The 20635-nt window shown below is 37.9% G+C and overlaps 2 protein-coding genes and 1 long non-coding RNA gene across 7 annotated transcripts in view; 1 reads left to right on the forward strand and 2 right to left on the reverse strand.

The window, feature by feature from the left end:
* On the reverse strand, positions 1 to 4904 carry LOC108267042 (melanoregulin). 2 transcript variants are annotated; one of them, XM_017470933.3, is made up of 5 exons: positions 4341 to 4904; positions 3845 to 4025; positions 2479 to 2569; positions 2043 to 2206; positions 1 to 1123 (listed from the first exon to the last, which is right to left on the reverse strand). In XM_017470933.3, the coding sequence occupies exons 1-5, from the start codon at positions 4403 to 4405 to the stop codon at positions 1046 to 1048; spliced, it is 579 nt and encodes a 192-aa protein (XP_017326422.1). In that variant the 5' UTR covers positions 4406 to 4904; the 3' UTR covers positions 1 to 1045. The 2 variants fall into 2 exon arrangements, with proteins under 2 accessions (XP_017326422.1, XP_017326423.1); XM_017470934.3 differs by having other exon boundaries at positions 3845 to 4047.
* On the forward strand, positions 3970 to 8439 carry LOC124628244 (uncharacterized). The gene is made up of 3 exons (XR_006982638.1): positions 3970 to 4057; positions 7626 to 7854; positions 8217 to 8439. It is a non-coding gene; the product is annotated as an uncharacterized LOC124628244 (long non-coding RNA).
* Positions 5045 to 20635, reverse strand: part of cfap65 (cilia and flagella associated protein 65) — a 23393-nt gene continuing 7802 nt past the window's right edge. For all 4 annotated transcript variants that reach the window (XM_017470929.3, XM_017470932.3, XM_017470930.3 and 1 more), the window contains 24 exons: positions 19931 to 20128; positions 19410 to 19799; positions 19133 to 19270; positions 18628 to 18867; positions 18315 to 18539; positions 18081 to 18227; positions 15316 to 15481; positions 15006 to 15134; positions 13944 to 14157; positions 13689 to 13817; positions 12930 to 13106; positions 12763 to 12829; positions 12527 to 12637; positions 10677 to 10868; positions 9516 to 9665; positions 9164 to 9307; positions 8484 to 8600; positions 8118 to 8255; positions 7958 to 8008; positions 7633 to 7841; positions 7352 to 7477; positions 6983 to 7276; positions 5411 to 5545; positions 5045 to 5277 (listed from right to left, as the gene is read on the reverse strand). In XM_017470929.3, coding sequence (XP_017326418.1) covers positions 5145 to 5277; positions 5411 to 5545; positions 6983 to 7276; positions 7352 to 7477; positions 7633 to 7841; positions 7958 to 8008; positions 8118 to 8255; positions 8484 to 8600; positions 9164 to 9307; positions 9516 to 9665; positions 10677 to 10868; positions 12527 to 12637; positions 12763 to 12829; positions 12930 to 13106; positions 13689 to 13817; positions 13944 to 14157; positions 15006 to 15134; positions 15316 to 15481; positions 18081 to 18227; positions 18315 to 18539; positions 18628 to 18867; positions 19133 to 19270; positions 19410 to 19799; positions 19931 to 20128 — 4020 coding nt within the window. In that variant the 3' untranslated portion in view covers positions 5045 to 5144. The remainder of the gene's footprint in view (positions 5278 to 5410; positions 5546 to 6982; positions 7277 to 7351; positions 7478 to 7632; positions 7842 to 7957; positions 8009 to 8117; positions 8256 to 8483; positions 8601 to 9163; positions 9308 to 9515; positions 9666 to 10676; positions 10869 to 12526; positions 12638 to 12762; positions 12830 to 12929; positions 13107 to 13688; positions 13818 to 13943; positions 14158 to 15005; positions 15135 to 15315; positions 15482 to 18080; positions 18228 to 18314; positions 18540 to 18627; positions 18868 to 19132; positions 19271 to 19409; positions 19800 to 19930; positions 20129 to 20635) is intronic.

Here is a 20635-nt window from a genome sequence, read left to right on the forward strand (position 1 = left end):
CCATTTTGGAATCTGCCGATAAAGGATTTTCACTCGCGCATTGAATAGATAATGAGAAACACATGGTCTTCTGAGATAATTTGGAATGATTCAGCAGCAGTTCATTACTGATTTAAAATGTGACTAAATATTTTAAAATAATTGGATTGTTTGGACCTTTGCCAGTGTAACAAGACTGTTTTTGTTGGGATGTTATGGATCAGTGGACTGCTATGAGGCTTAAAGTATGAGTTACCTCCATTTTGTATTTGTAGTTGTGATTGTATCTTTAAACAGTTTATATCACTCGAATCACAAGATTCTTAGCTTTCCAACGGTATAGTGCATGAGTACATGTGTACTACGTACAGCTGTGTAAATGGCAAAGTTCTCCTAATAACATTGCAAAAAAGTGTGTTAAAATTTTGCTGGAACGCTAGTATGATTGTGTAAAATGAGAGGAATTTTAGTCAAACCCTTTTCAGTATTTGATTTTCTCTACACTGCACATCAGCTGATAAACTTTTAACCATAGACCATTTTGGCAATAAATGTCCAGCATTACAAATGCAAGAGAATAAACCTATACAAATTATTCAAACATATTCAATACAACTAATATATTATTATTACATTAAATATAAATGTTTTTTTTTGTTTGTTTTGTTTTTTTTGTTTTTTTACACGTATGCCATTTGGCAGGCAACCTTATCCAAAACAACATACATGTATATCTCGTTCTTTTTAATATAACTCAGCAGTTGAGGGTTAAGGGCCTTGTCCAATGGCCCAGCAGTGGCAGCTTGGTGGTGCTGTGATTTGAACTCATAACCTTCCAATCAGAAGTCCAATGATGCAATATGTGCAGGCTTCAGACAGTTGCAGAAAAACCCCTGCTATTTAGCATCAAATCTGTGTATTCTAGCTTTGCCCAAGACCTGTTAAGTCCCAGTGAACATTTCTGCATTTCACCTTCAGTCAGAAAGAAATCCTGCCTTACCTCGCCTCACATACAAGTACACACATGCACTTTCACTCAAAAACATATTGAGTCTCAGTGTCACTCTCATAGCTTGGTTCTGGGATATTTCTCCTTGGCCAATCTAACAAAGTCCTCAGCACTGTCCAAAGAGACCAAGCGATCCTGCAAAAGGCACAAACATTAGTAAAAAAAAACCAAAAACAAACATATTATATAGTCTCATCTCTCATGTTCCAAACTTTTGAATTGAGTTTTTATGATGGCACAAATCATGTATAAATATTTTTTAAACTGCTTGTGTAATTTTATATCCATTATTTGACGGTCATATGCAGGTCAAACACATCTGTATGTTCTGTGTTGAAAGCTTACTGGGGTTTTCCATGGTAATGCATGGTAAAGAGATTTTACGTGTGCACATTCATATTTACACCCCATGGAAGGTGGCAATAAACAACATTTTTAAAAATTGACAATTTGCTTGTATTCATTTGCTGGTATATTTTAGGGTTACCTTTGATTTATACATAGTATATGATTTTGAGAAAAATAAAATATTGTGAAAATAAGAATATGAAGAATGAATTGAAACTACACAAATTAAGGAAATTTATGTAGTTTCTTCATTTTGGGTCCTTTTCCATGGTGGTGTAGCAAGTAGCATTGCTGCCTGACAGTTTTAGGGTCGATACGGAGTTTGGGTTACTATCCTCCCAGAAACATACTGGTAGGTGGATTAGCCACTCTAAATTGTCCCTAGGTGTGATGAAAAGTGTGTGTGTGTGTGTGTGTGTGTGTGTGTATATGCATGGTGCCCTGTAATGGACTGGTGTCACATTCAGAGTGTATTCACACCTCATGCCCAGTGTTACAGGCATAGGCTCTGGATCCATATCCCTGACCAGATAAAGTAGTTACTGAGGATTAAATAATGAATTTATTTTTGCTCATTATCTAGATGGATGCCAAATATTTTTGCAAGTTGGCCACAGATATAATTACTTTCTACATTTTCTTTGAATAAAAACAGTCCATGGGCACTCTCTCTGTGATTGCAATAACTGTTAAACATGTATGTTACCATGACGAAGAGGAATCTGTCGCTGGGCTCTATGCCGCTGGGGAAGAGGCTGGACTCCTCACACACTGTGTGCAGCAGCTCTTCGGCTGTCTCCAGATTCTCTCCATCACTCATTACACTCTGCTTATTCACTGCTAACAGTGAATCCACCTCCCTCTGGTAACCTGGTGTAACACCCACAAAAAGCCCATTCTTACACAATCAAACACATTTTGTAGGAATTGCTAATTTCCCTTGATTTGTAACATATGGCCTGGATTGCAATATAAAGCTCATACACAGGTCTGAAACAACGAGTTTATGAGTTGAACAGAGACTAAGTAGGAACTATTTCACAAGATTTGCAAATGGTACCAAGTGCCAGGAATGTTGTGGCATGGAAAGAGCAAATACAGGGGGAGGAGGGTGGGATGGAAGGATGTTAAGGTAGACTTGCCCAGCAGAAGCAGAATCTTCTTCCAGCGCATACACACTTCCCGATGGGCGTACCTCAATGTGTGTATATCATAGTTCAGCTTCTCCCACTCCTAACACACACAGAATGCACAAATATACAAACAGAGGTAACAGAATAGTACCACAAGCTAACTTGTTTATCTTTAAAATAAATAAATTCTCAAAGAGAGAGAAAGGGAGTTAATCCAGGCATTTAAGGCATGTGCTGTAGTATAACTGCGGCACTATTGGCTTAACTTAAATGAGATTTTATTAAATATAAATGAATGAGTCATGTGCTCTTCAACTTGTGAATGAAAAACAAGCCAGCTGCAGCTTGCACTAGAGACCTACTTCTAATTAACCACTTAAAACAGTTAAGCAAATGCATAAAAATATATTAGCAAAAATATGTTAGTTGATACACCGTATGGTCAAAAGTATGTGGACACATGACCATCACACCCATATGTGGTTCTTCCCTAAACTGTTGGCACAAGTTTGGAAGCACAAAATTGTATCTGATGTCTTTGTATGCTGTAGCTTTTCACTTTCCCTTCACTGGAACTAAGAGGCCCCAACCTGTTCCAGCATGACAGTGTCTCGGTGCACAAAGCAAGCTCCATGAAGACATGGCTTGCCAAGATTGATGTAGAAGAATTTGAGTGGCCTGCACAGAGCTTTGACCTCAACCCCACTGAACACTTTTGGGATGAGTTGGAACGCTGACTACACCCCAGGCGTCCTCACCAGAGATCAGAGCCTGACATCACTAATGGCTGAATGAGCACAAATCCCCACATCTACACTGCAAAATCTAGTGGAAATCCCTCACAGAAGATTGGAGGTTATTATAACAGCAAAGAGGCCACTAAACCAGGAACTGGATGTTCAAAAAACACATATGAATGTGATAATCGGGTGTCCACATACCTTTGACCGTATAGTGTAATAAAAGAAATGTACAAGCATAGTGTTGGCAAAATGCAAGCTATTCGTCTCGATCAGCCAGCACTGCAGTAAAATGCATGCCACAAAGTGTGTTAGTGTAAAATGTAAGGTATGAAAGAGACCATTATCCTGGCTGATTTGATGATTGCATTAGGGAGCAAGCTGAGTGGAACTGAGCAAGCTCTGTGGAACTGAATATATTAGCTTGGTCCTCTGTGCTACATGTTACATACAATCATTTAGCTCCATTTGCCAGAAAATTCACATGATTCCTATCACCTCAACTGATGATATATAGGAGGGTTTCTGTTTATTAGCAATGCAATATTCAGACACAATGATGATATTCATAACCTTTCAAAACAAACAAAAAAACACATTTTTAGACAAAGTGTATGAGCATGCATGTCCTGCACCTCAGTGTATTTATCCACTTGGTTCCTCATCATGATGAAAGTCTGCAGCTCCTGGTCCGACTCCCCTTCAGTGATGTAACTGGAGGTTTGAGGAAGTTTCCACAGCTTCCACTCCTGCCCCACTTCTGACATGCACACTTCACTCTTACTTGACACACTGACCTTACTCCAGGACTGGGAACTGACAAGGCAACAACAAGTTCCTAAATTGAGGTGAGGAGACCTCTATTACTAATGACACAATTCTGATGGTTTTGAACAAGAAAACCAGAGATTTAATTTTCAGATAGTAATGGATTTGCATTTTTGTTGTTAATGAAAGACTTTGAATGAACTTAAAATTTGAGCAAACTTATTTACTGTGTGTTGTACAACTGTCCAATCATATAAGTTAATTTAACTGAAAACACATGTTATTACTAAAATCATTCACTATTTAATTAATTTAAAAAAGCATAATTCACTCATAAAAGTGATTCAAATTATTGTCACTTACCATAATATAGCATTCTGCTCTTCTTTTTGATCCGTCAGACAACAGGAAGTATAAAATGCACCCATTTGTGCTCAAAGGATTTCCAGTACAGAGCAGTTATTCCATTAAACAATCAGCACATTATAGTTATCTTTGCTCAGCTTCTCAAAACAAATAGTTCTTCCAGTACTGACCCACGTCTACATTCCCTTAAAAAAAATAGTGTCTGTACAATCCAAAAAAGCATCGGATCTAGCTGTTATCTTTCAGTGGTACGATCCTTAACTTGATGATGAGTGTCTCTTTCCATGTGACTGCACAGTTTAAACACTTACTAGACCAATAGCAAACAGGAAGGTCTAAAAAAAAAAAAAAAAAAAAGAAAAGAAAAATCCCAAGAACATTCAAAGCTGTTTATACCCCATGAGGACATTACTGGATTAAGTTATTTGAGATGACTATTAATTTAGAGATGTCTTGCATTAGCATACAAGCATAGTCATTCAGTGGAATTACTGAGATTTAATAGCTCACCACATAATTTTTGAGGAACAACCACAACTGCTGCTGTAAATGTTAGGCTAGAAAGAATGTTCTCTGTTTTATGAGCCTAAACAAAACAAAAACACAGCGAGTAACTCTTAAGACAAACATACATACCCTGATTTCAGTCAAGCCTGAATGTGTGTATTGGCACCAGTTTCAGTAAACAAAGCATCATTTTTTACTTAGAATTTATTAAGAATATGATGTAGAAAAAAAGACAAGATTTAGAAAATACAATTATGCTGATCGTGGATTGAAATTGTTTCTTTATGGAGAAAATCAGTAGTGCTGAAACTCCAGGTTTGAGAGCAGAGCAATGCTAGGCATGTAGGGATTGATCCCCAGAGTGTGCTGTCGATCCGTACCACTCTTACACACCAGATGGCCTCCAGACTGTCTCCTGGAGTTTTTCCTGTGTAGGAGCAGAGTGACATTTAACTCATCTTCAAAACAGCGAACACAGTGTATTCTAACTGATGATGTGTTGAGTATACAGTGAAAAGATGAGTTAAAGGGCATCCAGTGAGTGTGAGCAAGTGTGTCACCTGGCTGAGCATGGTGGCAGGGCAATGATGCGTGGCCGGGCCGTCAGAACCAGCTCCCCCAGAAAAGCCTCAGTCATTAGGTTTTGCAGAGTATTGAGCAGAATCTCCTCCATCAGATCACCAAATTCTGCACTCCTGTGGAACGAGAGATGGAGAAAGGGAGGTTGGGAATGAGATACAAATAAACATGACAATATATAAAATATTTAGAGACAGAATCTCACAGGGTTTGGATATATAGTAATGCAGAACTACACATGGTGTAGTTACTGCAATCATATAGAGCAGGGTTTCTCAATTGTGGTTTTGGAGGGTATTTCACACAGCAAATAAAATCCAGGATTATTTGAAATAGTTAAACCAGTGAGACAGGTGACTCTTGGCTCAATGCATTAGGGTTAGGGTTTAGGGTTAACCGTAAGCCTAGAACAAATAAAAAGTGCTGTAATTCCTCCACCATTCGCCCAATTTGGATGTAAACACCCTCAAATTATCCCCCCATATTATTTAATGTCAACTCCAATACACTGTGCTAGACAGCTAAAATAACGATTATTTTGTCAATGCCCATTATGGACCTGACTATAATTCACATTGGTAAGTGCAAACATACATGAATACATTTATATAGAGAAAAATTGAAGAAACCAATTTCGTTGCATATTTCTGCAACCATATAGAAATGCTGTGGGGAAAAGTACTTAAGGACATACTTGAATGCAAGGCAAGCCTCACCAGTTTCATGGCAAACTGATGCTTTGATGAGATATGAATTTAATAGTGCTATTGATTCATCCAGCACAGTTGTGCAAAACTGTATAAATTACATTACGAACACTACTCAGCACATTAACTGAACACAATCATCTCTACTGTGTCTGTAACTGCATCACTGTGTGCTACATTGCCATTTCCACATTTCTTTATAGGGTTGCAGACACACAGCACCTCATTAAAGCAACTGTTTGCCATGAAATTGGGAAGGTTTGCCTTGCATTCAAGCATGTCCTTAACTACTTTTCCCACAGCATTTCTATATGGTTGCAGAAATATGCAATGAAATGCATATTTGAATTTTAACGGCTCAGGACAAACAAGGGACTCATGAACTATCACAAAACATAAAAAACAGTCGTTGATCATCTAGATATTCCATCCACACAGTATTAAGAATCAAGTGTATGTAAACTCTTGAACTGGTTTACTTGTGTAAATTCAGTTATTATTGTGTCTTGTGGACTATATGTAAACATCTATTAGTATGTGAAATAGCTGATACAGGGCAGGACTACATAAAAAAAAAACCTAAATGCAGTTTTTATAATACCCCTTATTTAAAAAAAAAAAAAAAAAAAAAAAAGATTAACATTTTGCAGATTCTGCAAGACGTATGTACACTTTTGACCTCAACTGTAAATACATCCCTAATAAAGCTTGTTAGGTTATACAATACATCACATAATGATAAATGTGCTAGGTAGGCAGCAATTTGTTGGCCAGGACAGTATGGAAAGCAAACAAAGGGACAGAATGTGGGCAAATATGACCGTGAATGTTTTTAACACAACTCACTTTCGAATGGATTCCTGCACCTGCTCCCTGATCTTGGGGTTCAGCTCCTGACATGGCTGTGGTTCACACTCACCCCCAGACTGTGTGTGAGTCTGTGCTACAGTGTTTGTACTCTCCGTGTGATGTGTAGAAGGTCTCGACTCAGTGAAACAATCTATGTCGTCTGCGTATGGTGTCTCAGAGGGAGTTGTGGGCTGAAGAGGGGAAGCAGGTCGAAGCTGGGTGAAGTAGGGTGCTGGCTCAATCAAGGTGTTCTGCAGCTGCTGGTGGAACTCAAGGTCATCCAAGAGACTTCTGTGAAAGAAATCGTGCTTTGTTAAATATTTTGTTCGTCTAAGGAGATAGATAACTTGATGAGGTGGTGTGTACCTGAGCAAAGAGGTGAGGATGTGTGTGAGAATGTCTCTCTCTGGGCCATGGGTGAGAGGAGGCATGTTTGTTGAAAAGAGCTTATTCTCAGTTGGTCCAGACTGAGGAAGATTTGATGGTACAGATCTGGAAAGACATTTAGAAAGTCATACATGCGGCACCATGTATTTATTTATTTATTTAACATTCATTAGTACTCACTAACTAAACTTATTTAAGAAGTCATAGAAAGTGATATATTTGACTACATTGAACACATGTTTTACACATACAGTGCACACCTGTAGATGTGGTACTTGCTGAACTGAGAAGGGAATTGTGCCTGGTACTCTAGCAGGGAGTGTGAGCGTGCTGTGACTCCCAGGTGGAGCAGTTTTGGGCGAGGTGGCTCTGGTCGTCTCATCCCCACTTCCTCCTGAGGTTTCTTCTCTACCCTGTCAGTAGGCTCTCCAAGTGCAGCACCACTGCTACTGCGGATGGGTGGCAGTGCCTGTAATGTATTGGTATGTAGATTATTAGTTATTGTGTTCCAGCAACATACATGTATCAAAAGTTAAAGCTTTGTAATATACAAGAACCACATGAAGCATAGAAGTACTGCTTTACCTTGAATTTCCGGGATTCAGTGGAAGATTTCTGTTGGGCTGCTGTTCCTCCCTGAGTGACAAAAAGAACATTTCATTTCATGAAGTAAACAATAAGGAGGGAACACAACTATTCTGTGAATATGTTAATGTATTTGATGTATTGAGGCTTGGAGCAGGACCTGAATGGGTTTATTCTGAGATTTTGTCTGTCTCAGGTCTTTCTCCGTTATGGTGAACTCGTGTTTTTCTCTCTCTTTATTCTCCTCCCATTGCTGTAGGTCTATCTGGTAACGAGCTAAAGCTGCCTCTGGAGTGATCTGGCAAACACAGGAATGAAAGATTTTATTAGCATGACTATCTTTGATTAAAAATCATGGTGGTGGTGGGGGCTGGCAGCATTTGATATATTTACATTTACACAAACATGAAAATAGAGTATATATGCAATAAATTGTGTGTGTGTGTGTGTGTGTGTGTGTGTGTGTGTGTGTGTGTGAGAGAGAGAGAGAGAGAGAGTGAGAGAGAGAGAGAGAGACCAAACTCACTTCACAGATGAGATCTTGCTGGTAGAACATGGGGCTGCTTGAGGTGTAAACAGTGAGGATGCAGAGAACACTCTCCTCTGGAGACAGAGATCCACTAACTGGATGAATCTGCACTGTCTACAGAGTGAATACAGGAAATAAATGCATCAGTCACACTAAATTGAATAAACAGTTTTTCTCTGTCTTAAATATATAAAGATAAAGGCTTATGGCTGACATTAGTTTCCTAGACATGTAAATAATGCCATGGATGATAATAACCATGTAAACAAGAAAAGCCTTCTGGATTAAGATCCCTCCTGAAGCTGGTGAAGAAAATGCAAAGCTTCATCAGGAACACTATTAAATATAAAATAGTTTGGATTTGTTTAACACTTTTCCTGCTTACTGTGTAATTTCGTACATGTTATTCATGGTGTTAGTGTGTTCATTATCCCTCTAAAATAGTAGAAAATAGTAAAAATTAAGATGAGCAGGGGTATACAAACATATGACTGGTAGTGTGCATACACAAACACACCTAATACGAAATAAGCCTTCACTTGTGCAGATAACAAATACACACATACAGTATATAACTATGTACTTGTACTGTATTTCTGTTAATTGCTCTGGATAAGAGGGTCAGCTCAATGTAGTGAATGTAAATCGCAAATATATGTCGTTCCAATTTCACACACCTGCCTGCCATCTTCCTCTTTCAGTTTCCATGAGTAGAGAACTCGGCCAGTGTGAGAGACATTGGTCAAAAACAGGATACGTGTGCTTTGAGAGCAGACTGGAATGTCACCAAAAGGCACTCTTTCCTCTGACAGGAACACCATCTTCACACACAAGTGGGGAAAAATATTGCGTTTTAAATAGTTATAGAATATTTAAATCTACAATTAGAATGGGAAGTCCAAACACAACCATACAGACACAATAGAATTTCAAAAGCATGACACTGTACAGGGACAATACAAGCCACTACATATGCTGTAACTATTTATGGCACAATATTACTATTCTGGAGGTTTCTCCGTCACCTACCTGTCCAGGTAAGGGAACTTTCTGAGTGCAGGGCACAGTGAGATGTCCATTATGAAGTTGAAGGGGTACAGAGTCTCTCTTGTCAAAGCCACAGCCCTCAAACGTCACCATCACACTGTCTCCCTCCAGAACGTAAATAGAGATGTCCACCTGAACACATGTGGGAAAAACAGGGACTTTAAAAGATGGGACGTATTATGCATTACTGTGTTCTGAAATTCCTTGTTTTCTTCCATTGTTTTTTTCTTCTTGTAATTGTATCAGTTGATTATAAGTCCGGGTGTAAACTCTGCCTTAAATTATACATGAACAGTGAGTTTTAAAAACGCAGTGTACCCGTTTTTTTTTTTTTTTTTCCCCCCAGTTACACCACAGACACTTAAAGTGCATCATAACTAGTAGTGTACATATTGATCATAGATTATAACCTGCTTCTCTGAGTGATGCTTTTCATCCAGAAACACTCAAGATGCAGTTGGGTAGCTAACAATCCTTCCTTTTAGCATTACATATTTATGTTTAAGTAAGCTCAATCTGCCAAGTAGTAGTCACAATGAGTTTCATAAGATGTTCTTAATGGGTGAAATTTGCACTTTGATACGTTTTTGTTCTGTTCTGCTGCTGGTGGTTTTTGTTCGACAAATTTAACAACAAATTAGCAACAAACAATAGCTACAACAGTGAAGCGACAGCAAACTTTATCTACATCTGAATACTGTGAATGACAGAAAATGATAACTTAACATGTTTTGTTTTTGTTTTTTACTTAACACCCACTAATGTGGGTATAAGTTTTAGGTTAGAACTTAAACCTTTGTTAAAACTTTCTTAATTGTCACATCCTATTAAATGCATACACGTTCATAAACCTGCTGATGATCTTTTCATTTATATATTAGTTTTTGCTCTGACTGTTTTGTTTATTATGCTGTAATCCACACAGAACAACAGCAACATTAAAAATATCAGGAGACTCATATGGTCAATAACAGTAGACTGTGAGAGTAAACTATGCGTGTAGTATGGTTCTTTGCCACTGCTCATGCAATAAGAGCTATACTGTTTTATAAGAAACGTCATCAGGCATTGAGCTGCTTATTGGTGGCAAAACAGTCTGGGTCATGCATGTGTAAGTATATAGGAATTACTGAAGGAACGTACAATGTATGTTTTAGCCTCCAAAGGAGAGAAGATCCACTCCAGCGTGGCGGTGCATCCAGGCTGCACGTCTCCCTCTGGGTTCAGGCATTGCAGGACAGGATGATTAAAATTCTCCTCCTGTAGTAACTGCAGCGGCACAGTGTCCACACGGTACCTCACTGGCTGAGCTCCTCCATTATACAGCTCATACACCTACACACACACACACACACACACACACACACACACACACACACAGCATTAAACTCACAAATGTGTTATAAAAACTGATGTGTTCTAGTTTATTTATACATTAGTACCCTACTTTGAAGGAAAATAAATCATAAATCCATTTTGGATTTTATTCATAATGCTAAGTACTTTGTTATATCGTTCGCAAGAACTTTTTTTAATCAACAAGTGTTTCCTGAAACCCTTTGCAACTAACATAGTATGTAAACTCACATACTAACATAGTACGTAACTGACAAAGTACATAAACGAGTAACCTGACCAATTTGTTATTCATTGAGGAAGCAAACTGCATTTAAAACTGTGTTCATGTAAATCGAGTCATACAGTATAAGAGATGAATTTACAGTCATGGGAAAAAGAAAGTACACAATCCTTCAATTCTGTATTTTTATTTATCAGGACCTAAATAACAATGTACCAACTTCTATAAACAAACAAATCACCTCCTATAAAAATTATGTTTTTATATTTTTCCTTTTTCTACCTGTATACAAGTAAATTCTGATTTATGTCAATTCTATTTTATGTCACAGACAGTCGAAAAAAGCTTTTCACTACATGTATGGTTGTGTGTGTGACCAATAAAATTTTAAATTTGAACCTCAGGTGACAAAAAATCCCCACAACACAGTTCAATACGTCATCATTTTCCCCATTTTGCCACACCAGCTCGGGATTGAACCTAAGAAGTTATGCGACAGCAATGTTATACTACACTACCGTACCATGCCAGGCATTAATTAGCCAATTTAACACTAGTCAAGGTCAACATATTCCCATCTTTTCTGTGTAGCTCTTCAAGACAAACATCGTTTCTGTTGTAAATTGTTGATTGCACTCGCGTCCTCTTCCACTATTTATAAATACTGTCTATATGGGTCTGTTTCTGCTGTTTACGTTTGACTATCAACTCGTGAAGCTTTTCACTAGACTCCAGCTGGGCGGAGCCAACAAAGAATTATTTCTAAATAAAATTAGTTTCTTTTATGAGTTGTATGAATGCAATTGTGATTCACTCATTTTGAAAATACTTGAATATTTATATACAGTACTGTGCGAATAAATTCATACAAATTTTATGACTTCTGTAATCAGTAGGAAAACATTTTCAAGTTCGAAATATTACTTTTCTAACAGAAAATTAAACATCATGGATGGATGGATGGATGGATATTGCAAAAACAGAGGCAAGTGTGAAAGTGAGTCTCCAGAACAGATTCTCCAAGAAGCTCAGAAAAATGTACTAGACAATTTCATTATACAATTGCACTAACTGTACCTACACTCTGAAGTATTTATGTAGAAAAATTTTTATTTAATTATTTTAAAGGCATCTTTGCTTTACAGCATTTCATTTCATGTGCTTTTCCAGACTTTTCCACTGTACTGTATGTATGAATATTTTTCATTTTTTTCTCTCATTTAATACAAAAACTATAACAAATTGTTAACTACATTTCTGTGCATAATAATGACTTGAAACCTATTTTGAAACATCAAATGAAATCAGTAATGAATGAAATTCTGTTAACCTTAACCATTTTCTGCATAAGTCATTATCAGTATCAGGGGGTGAGACTGCCAAAGGGAACTACATAAATGTAAATGAGTCAGACCTGTTTAGGGGGATGAAATCCTCCGATAGCCACAGGTGCAAAAACATGTCGAGTAGAGGGGAAGTGAAGGTAGTGTCTGTCCTTCTCCACGGTTACACCTATAAAATTCAGCTGCAGAAATAAAACAAAAACCAGAACAAAGCAAACATTTCATTAACTTCTATATCCATGTCCATGTGCACTGACAGTATGTAAACAACATGCAAGTCATATTCAACATCAGCAATCTGTCTTACCAGAATCTCTCTGCCGTGAGAGAGCTTCAGCAGGACAGGAAGACGATACGTCCCAGCGAAGTCATGTCTGTGACAGAAGAATGCTGTCTCAGTGGACTACATGAATCTAGTGTGTGAAAGTCTACCAAATGAAGCCATATTTTAGAGAAAGACAGTCACTGTTTTACCTGTATGTGAACTGCACTGCCCTCTGCTGGCCGGGTTGCAGTTTGCCAGAGCGTGGGGAAACTGAGAACATCCTGTTATCCTGAACCTTCATCTGAAGAAGCTCATTGGGGCTTAACTCTGCATTCTCTGCCCAGCATTCCAGCTCAATCTTCTGATCCTCTGGGAACAGAAACGACCTGTCAGAAAGACAAATGAATGTGCTAGTCAAAATATACATCACAACAATGTTAAAAAAAAAAAAAAAAAAAAAAAAAGGCTGTTAATTTCTTTTCCAAGATAACATGAAGAAAAAAGGAATGTAATATATGGACTGCGTAATAATTTTCCAAAAGTTAAAATGCAAAAATGCAGTCACATTTATTCAAAAAACTTCTGCAAAAGTATTCTTGCTGTGTACTTTTTACACTGCAAATCAGAAAAGTATGAAAAATGCACAAAAAAAACCTAACACAAAAGACAAACAACCTCAAATAAAAGCTGCCATATCAGACACTTGAGAATTAATTGTTACTGTAGAAACCATGATATAACTGAAACTTAATCAACAAATTCTGACCATGAATTTAACAGCACTGTGGTATACAATGACTATCATTCTGTCCAATCAACCATGAAACCCCTTGATCTAGCATATTCGTCTGTCTAATCTAATGAAGTGATCTTTATTCAATGCTCTTAAAAATAACAATAATTGATCACGTAATCAAACAAGTACTGGACCACTAAATGACAGACAGGTAGTAATTGGTAGCGCCTACCACTCTACAAGGATATTTCCAGTGTTCTCAAACATGAGCAGGACATTTGCAGGATCTGCACCCAGAGGAGCAGCGCTGAAGTTAAAATCCAACATGGCTGAAGTTAAGATGGGTGGACAGTAGTGAAAACTGCAAGACACATCAAGAACAAGCAGGTAAAACACACTTCACATGATTTCACATGGATTATATTGGATCCTCTTTATTACCCATGAGGTTTGTTTTAGTTCCTGGACAAGGAACAGGATATGTTACCTGTGTCTAGTAGGTATTCTGTAGATAAGCTCAGGTGGACCTGGATCACTGAGCAGGTAAGTATTAAGTGCGTCAAGACTGAAGAGCTCCCAGAGATACAGCTTACTTAAACCCTCCACACTGCCACTGCTATGGGCATCCGTCACCTCCAGAGTGGGATACACTCCTTGTGCTTCAACTTGGCACAGAGAGCAGGACTCTCCCACCATCAAGCCTGAGGGGTGCAGAAACATACAAATGGAATTAGAGATCGCAAACAGGAAAAGTGAAATATAAAGTAGAAAGACAAAAGTGCAAAAGCTTTTAGGTATCTAGAGATGTATTTCACAAAATTGGAAATATATTAAAAAAAAGAATTGAAAAGAGAGGGGTAGGGGTTAGGGTTATCTGTGGGTCATACACCTGATATATTTCATATAAAATATGAATGGAATTGATATGGAATGTACGCACAGTTTTATGAATGAGACATGTGTACAGTACATGGTACTGTATGTTATTTATTAGGGATGTAACAATTAGACAATTTGGATTGATGCACTGATTTAAAAGGCAACATTTGAGATGGCATAAAGCATTGTAAATTGATTATTATTCATTTTAATTTATAATAAATTAATTATTAATTATTATAATTGATTAATATCCAAAAGGACAGATAATTGATGTGTAAAAATGATGTTATATATATATATATATATATATATATATATATATATATATATATATATATATATATATATATATATATATATAAATACTGACATGTAAATAATTTTATAAGCTAGCAAGGTGATTTGCCCATAGCTCTGGTACTCTTTGGTACTTGGCCAAATTCGGTCGGTCACATGTTGATCAAAGGATACTAAATCAAATCGCATCATATTATATCACAGCAGTTGATGTCAAGTATTAAATCTTCGCTTTAAGAAGTGAAATCGTATCGTATCACGTGGAAGCATAAGGTTTATACCTCTATTATATATAAAGTTAAATTAAATTGTCTCTATTAAAAAACCTAACCACATTTTGAAAAATCTGAAAAAGTATTGATTTTGGTACCAGAGGCATTAAGGGTTTTATAGCAGATGGTCCAGCGATATCGGGCCCTGCGAGTCGGTCTCACTGTGGAGTGAATTAGCAGCTGACCGTGAGCTGGAATGGTGCCCTTCATAACTTCCATGTCCATAACTGCAGAAAGGGAAGAAAGGTAACTACAGGCAACATGTCAAAAACAACTAGCAGTGTAGAACATCATATACGAGTTGTAGTTCATGTAAATCTGCTAACAAATACATTTGCATTTATAGAGATATTTCTCCTTTGTAATTTATGCTCTCTGTAGCACAATGTGTTTACAGTGGTCTCTTACCGAGAGGGTCTTCGAGTGTGTCCTCAGGAATGCCTGGAGCACTGATGCTTTGTAGCACAGTCAGAGAAAAGCTAACGAAACATGGGCTGGTGTTCAGCAGAGGAACCTCAAATGACTTCCAACTTCCAACCAACACCTCACCCAGATCCAGAAATGAGCGACCAGCCTGGAATCAGAAGACGACCATACATGCAGAAATTCACCTCCTCACGTCACCTCTTCATGGCACAGTCCATGAACTAACTGACTAAATGTATGAGGAGGAACACTTGCAGCGGGATCTTGAATCACTCCTTCATGCAGAATATTTTCATCTTTTTTCTATTCTATTTTTCTATTCAGCACTTGTGGACTCTCTTTTTACACAGTGTAAAATTCCAGAGAAATTGAAAAAACACTGGTTTTATATTCCTTTAACATTTCTGTGTTGATTAGCTTAGGGGCATTATGTCACTGAAAGCTGCAGTCAAGCCCTAACCTCCTGGCAGAGGTAACCTAGTTTTAGGCCAAAATATCCTGGTAAATATCCTGGCAGATTTCATAATGCAATCAATCGGCCGCTACAAAAAGGCCTCAAGGCATGATTTATTTATAAGCCATAATTTACAGCTGGTGTTTTTAATATTTTAGGGATGTATTATCATTTTCCCAAACTAGTGTTTGTGAGTACATATAAGAATTTAAAAACATAAAAAGTAAGTACTTTGTTTTCCAAATTGTTTAGCAAAATTGTTAAAACAATTAAGTAAGTAATGGAAATTTTATAGAATTATTTTGCTTATTCTATTGAAAGGACCAATAATTCTATAGATAAATATATACAGTCATGTGAAAAAATAAGTATACCCAATGGAAATTGTTAGCTTTTTTGGCATATTTGGACAAGCAATAATAGGAAGTGCCTAATTAATAAAGAATTAATCTGAGAAGTGCCTATTAATAAAGTTGACATACTTGAACAAAACCACAAAACCAGCTTTTTTCAAGCAGTTATTCAACAGAAATCAATAGATATGATATTCTTCTGTGGAAAAAGTAAGTACACCTTTGGCTTCTGAAGCTAGTATTTCCCACTTTAGCAGAAATAACTTCTGTAGGCATTTTCCATAATAGTCCCCCAGGTTTGCTGAAAATTTTCACCAGTCGTCCATGCAATATTCTTTCAGTTGCAGGATGTTTGAGGGTTTTCTTGCATGTACTGCCGTTTCAAATCTCCCCACAACATTTCAATGGGGTTCAAATCCGGGCTTTGACTAGGCCATTCCATAACCCTCCATTTCTTCTTTTTTGAGCCATTCTTTGGTGGATGTGCTAGTGTGCTTAGGATCATTATCCTGTTGAAAGATCCACTTTGGGTTCAACATCAACTTTTGGACAGATGGCCTCAAATCGTCTTCACTCACTCTTTGAAATGACGCAGAATTCATAGCTGAATCAAGGAGTGTAAGCTGTACAGTCCCTGAGGCAGTGAAGCAACCCCAAACCATAACATTTCCACCACGGTGCTTCACAGTTGGTATGAGGTGCTTCTCCTGAAAAGCTGTCTTTGGTTAGTGCCAAACATGTCTGCTGTTACTGTGGCCAAACAACTCTATCTTTTGATTCATCTGTCCAGAGGACATTATTCCAAAAGGCCTGGTCTTTGCCTATATGCTCATTGGCAAACTGTAGTCTTACAAAGGCTTTTTCCTGGCACGTCTACCATGCAGGTTAAATTTGTGCAATTTTTTTCTGATTGCAGAAGCATGCACTTTGACACCAACAGTTACAAGACCCACTAGCAGATCCTGTGATTAAATTTTGGGTTTCTTGAAGACTTCTTTTTACATTAGTCGGTCTGCGCTTGGGCTGAATTTGCTGGGACGGCCGGTACAGGACACAGTGGCAGTCGTTTGCAATCTGTGCCATTTGTAGATGATTTTCCTTAAAGTGGAATGATGTATTTCAAATAATTTGGAGATCTTTTTACATTCCTTGCCAGACTCATAGGCATCCACAACCTTTTTTCTGAAGGCCTTACAGACCTCTTTAGATCTCGGCATGATGACACCACGCACACCAATAACAAGGGAACACCAGACACTAGATATGAAAGGGATATCAATAAGACAGGTTCCACATGAATTCCCTAAGCAGGTTCTAATCACTGGCACCCAATCTTGAACACCTGATTCTAATTTTATGGATTTGAAGGTGGTATAAATGTAGGGGTGTACTTACTTTCCATGTGACTGATCTGTTTGTTTTTTTTTTATTTAAATTGTAAAAATTACTACAAAATGACATTTTTATGTGTTATTTGATAGAGTATATCACCTTTATTAATAGGCATTGTTTCAAAGAGGATCAAATGTTTGCTTGTCCAAATATGCTAAAAAAAAAAAAAATTTCTAAAGGGTGTACTTCTTGTTGTTGTTGTTTTTTTTACATGACTATATATAGACATATATAATTATTGGTCCTTTCAAAAGAATAAGCAAAATATTTATATATATAAACAAGATATTTGTTTAAACCTCTGCTGCTTCCTAGGTGAATTTCTGGATCAAAAAATGTAAACAAAAGTTTAAATTTGGGAAATGAATCACATTTTTTCTATTTTTTTCTATCTTTGAAATTATAGGGTTGTTTAGCACACATTGGCTTCATAGAGATACAAGTACACTGGTAGATATGACTTAACTGCTCATTAAGTTAAATTGTCTATGCCAAATGAACATATGTAAAATATTCCTGAATTAATACAATATCTGCTTCATACAAACCTGGATGGAAGCTTTGGCAGACAATCCCACAACTTTAAGAAAGAGCCTGAACCTTTTACACTCTGGTTTATGAACAGGCCAGAAAATTAGACTAGGCTTCATATTGTATGTGATCTCCTCCAGTGGGGTGAAACACCATGTCTGAACCTAAACAGCAACAAAACCCCTGATTAACTTAAAAACACAGCCACATGTACAAGATTCACATCGTTATATGATCACACAATCACTTACCTGGGATTCATTGGGCTGCAGTACACCAGAGTCTGGTTGAACAGAGATAACTTTGCGATCGGAGTCACAGACCCTCCAGTGGAAGTGTAATGCTACTCTGCTAAAGTTCCTGATGCTCAGAGTTGTCTTGGAGCAGGAGTCCACTGCTGTGGGCCTCAAAAACAAGCTGCCGTCACCCTCCAAAGTGATGCATGGCCTCTCCGCCACACACACTACGCTTAGTTCCTAAACAGAGAGGAAAACCAAGTGAACCAATCACTCTCCAGGATCAAAACTCTCAGTGGTGAAAGATAAGCTGCACTTTTCAATGTACCTGTGTGTGTTTGGGGCTGGCATTGAGCTGCAGGGTCAGAGGTAAACTGCCTTGGTTTTCTTCAGCAGGAGTAGATCGGAGAATGAGGATCTGGTGGCTGCCTGGTCGTACCAAGCCACTAGAGGGCAGCACAGATACATCAGGACAGTCCTTTGTGGTCAATTTAAAGATAAGAGGAAGGTCTCCTGTGTTGCGCAGGAGAATACTCCGATAGGAGAGCTGACGCAAAGCTGGAAACATCTGGAGAACACAATGAATGCACAGAAAAAAGCTAATAATATGTTTGATCTCTGTGAGAATTCTCATATTACATGCCATTTTTTTTTTCAAGATTTTCACATGGTCCGATGTCAACCTTATAAATGATAGATTAATAACAACAACAACAACAATAATAATCAAAATTATATTGCATCTTTTAAAATTCGAAGCATGGTTAATAATACCAAATGTTGCTTTATTAATAAGCTTTTAACTTTTGACCTTTTCAGTGCAGATGACTCACCACTTGAGTTGGCTGCAAACAGAAGCAAGGGATGAAGTGCTCATTTCCAGGCTGAAATGAGTGAGCAGTCACTCTAATTGTGAGACACCAGGGAGGGCACAGAGTTCGGTCTTCGGTCTGCCGAGAATCCTGTAAAATCTGTTCAGGGATCCATGTAGTTATACACACACAATTCTTACAAAAATAACAAACCACCTGCTTCTTAAAGGATATAAAACAATTTCTCAAGCACTAAAACCCACCACAAAAATATTTTCTCATTATGCGACTACTTCACCTTGTAGAGAGTGAAACACTCGAGCTGTGCTGTATAGAAGACATTGTGCTGCATGGGTGCGTATGTCACTATGAAGACATTGGACTTTAAAGGACTCAGGTCAGAGGTGAGAGGAGTGATGGAGAAGGGCGAGTCAGCAGCAGGGGTCCACAGTAAGCTGAGTTTGCCTTTGGTGTGGTTGGTGATGGTGACTGATTGAGATGATGGCCCTGAGTAAAAAAGCAGTTCAGAGGGCTCTACCGTGACATGAGGCAGGGGGAAACATTCAGGATCTCCACTCTCATCAAGATGTTCTCCTGCCTTATCTGCCGAGTTCATGTGGAAATATTCTTCCATCATGCTCCTCAGGGAGACAGGAGACCTTGATAAAGCTGTGTCTTCTGGTGAGTCCTAAAAGGCAAATGATACCCTTTGTTATAGTAATTGATGGTTTTTTTGCTTGTTGGTTTTTTGTATTGTTGATTAGATTTGAGAATTCATCCACATGCAAACACAACCCATAAATACAGACCAACACTGACCTTTTGAAATAATAATGCCCCACTTTCATCCAGTTGGAGTTTATGATCAGCCAGCATAGCCTGGAGTATATCAGGAGGGTAGCAGGTTAGACCACGGAGCAGGTTTTGTCTGTACACATGCAGGTGTCTGGGTTGCAAGATGTCTGGCTTAAAATGTTCTGAGTGACAGGTGCCAATCAAGTCCAATAAAAGTGGCTCCTTAAAAAAAAAAAAGACAAAGCATTTGTAAAGTTAATGGCCTAAATGTAATTGTGGACTATATATGCTAAGATGTTCTGAAGACACTTGACTTAAACGAAGGCCTTTGGGGATGACATTCCCAAGTTTGGGGGTTATGCCACTAAAAGATCTGCCCCCACTGATGTTAGTCTGCTCTTAGGCACCACAAGTAGCCTAGTTTTGGTGGACCCAAGAGACTATGCAGGTGCGTAGGGCTGTAGGAACTCGGAGCTAAAGGAGGTGAGGAATATGGTTGAATATAATTTTGTGAGATGGGTAACCAGTGTAAATGTTGGAGTACAGTGGTAAGGTGTGCTGAATGCTTGATATGATTAAGGAGTCTGACAGGTGAGTATGAATATGTTGGAGTCTATTTAGGGTTTGACTACAAATGCCAAAGAACAGGGAATAATAACTGTCTAAACATGAGGTTATAAAAGTGTTTCAGCATCTTTTAAACTAAGTAGGGTTAAACACAAGAAATTT

This window comes from Ictalurus punctatus, chromosome 6 (assembly GCF_001660625.3).
Source record: "Ictalurus punctatus breed USDA103 chromosome 6, Coco_2.0, whole genome shotgun sequence".
Taxonomy (NCBI): Eukaryota; Metazoa; Chordata; class Actinopteri; order Siluriformes; family Ictaluridae; genus Ictalurus; species Ictalurus punctatus.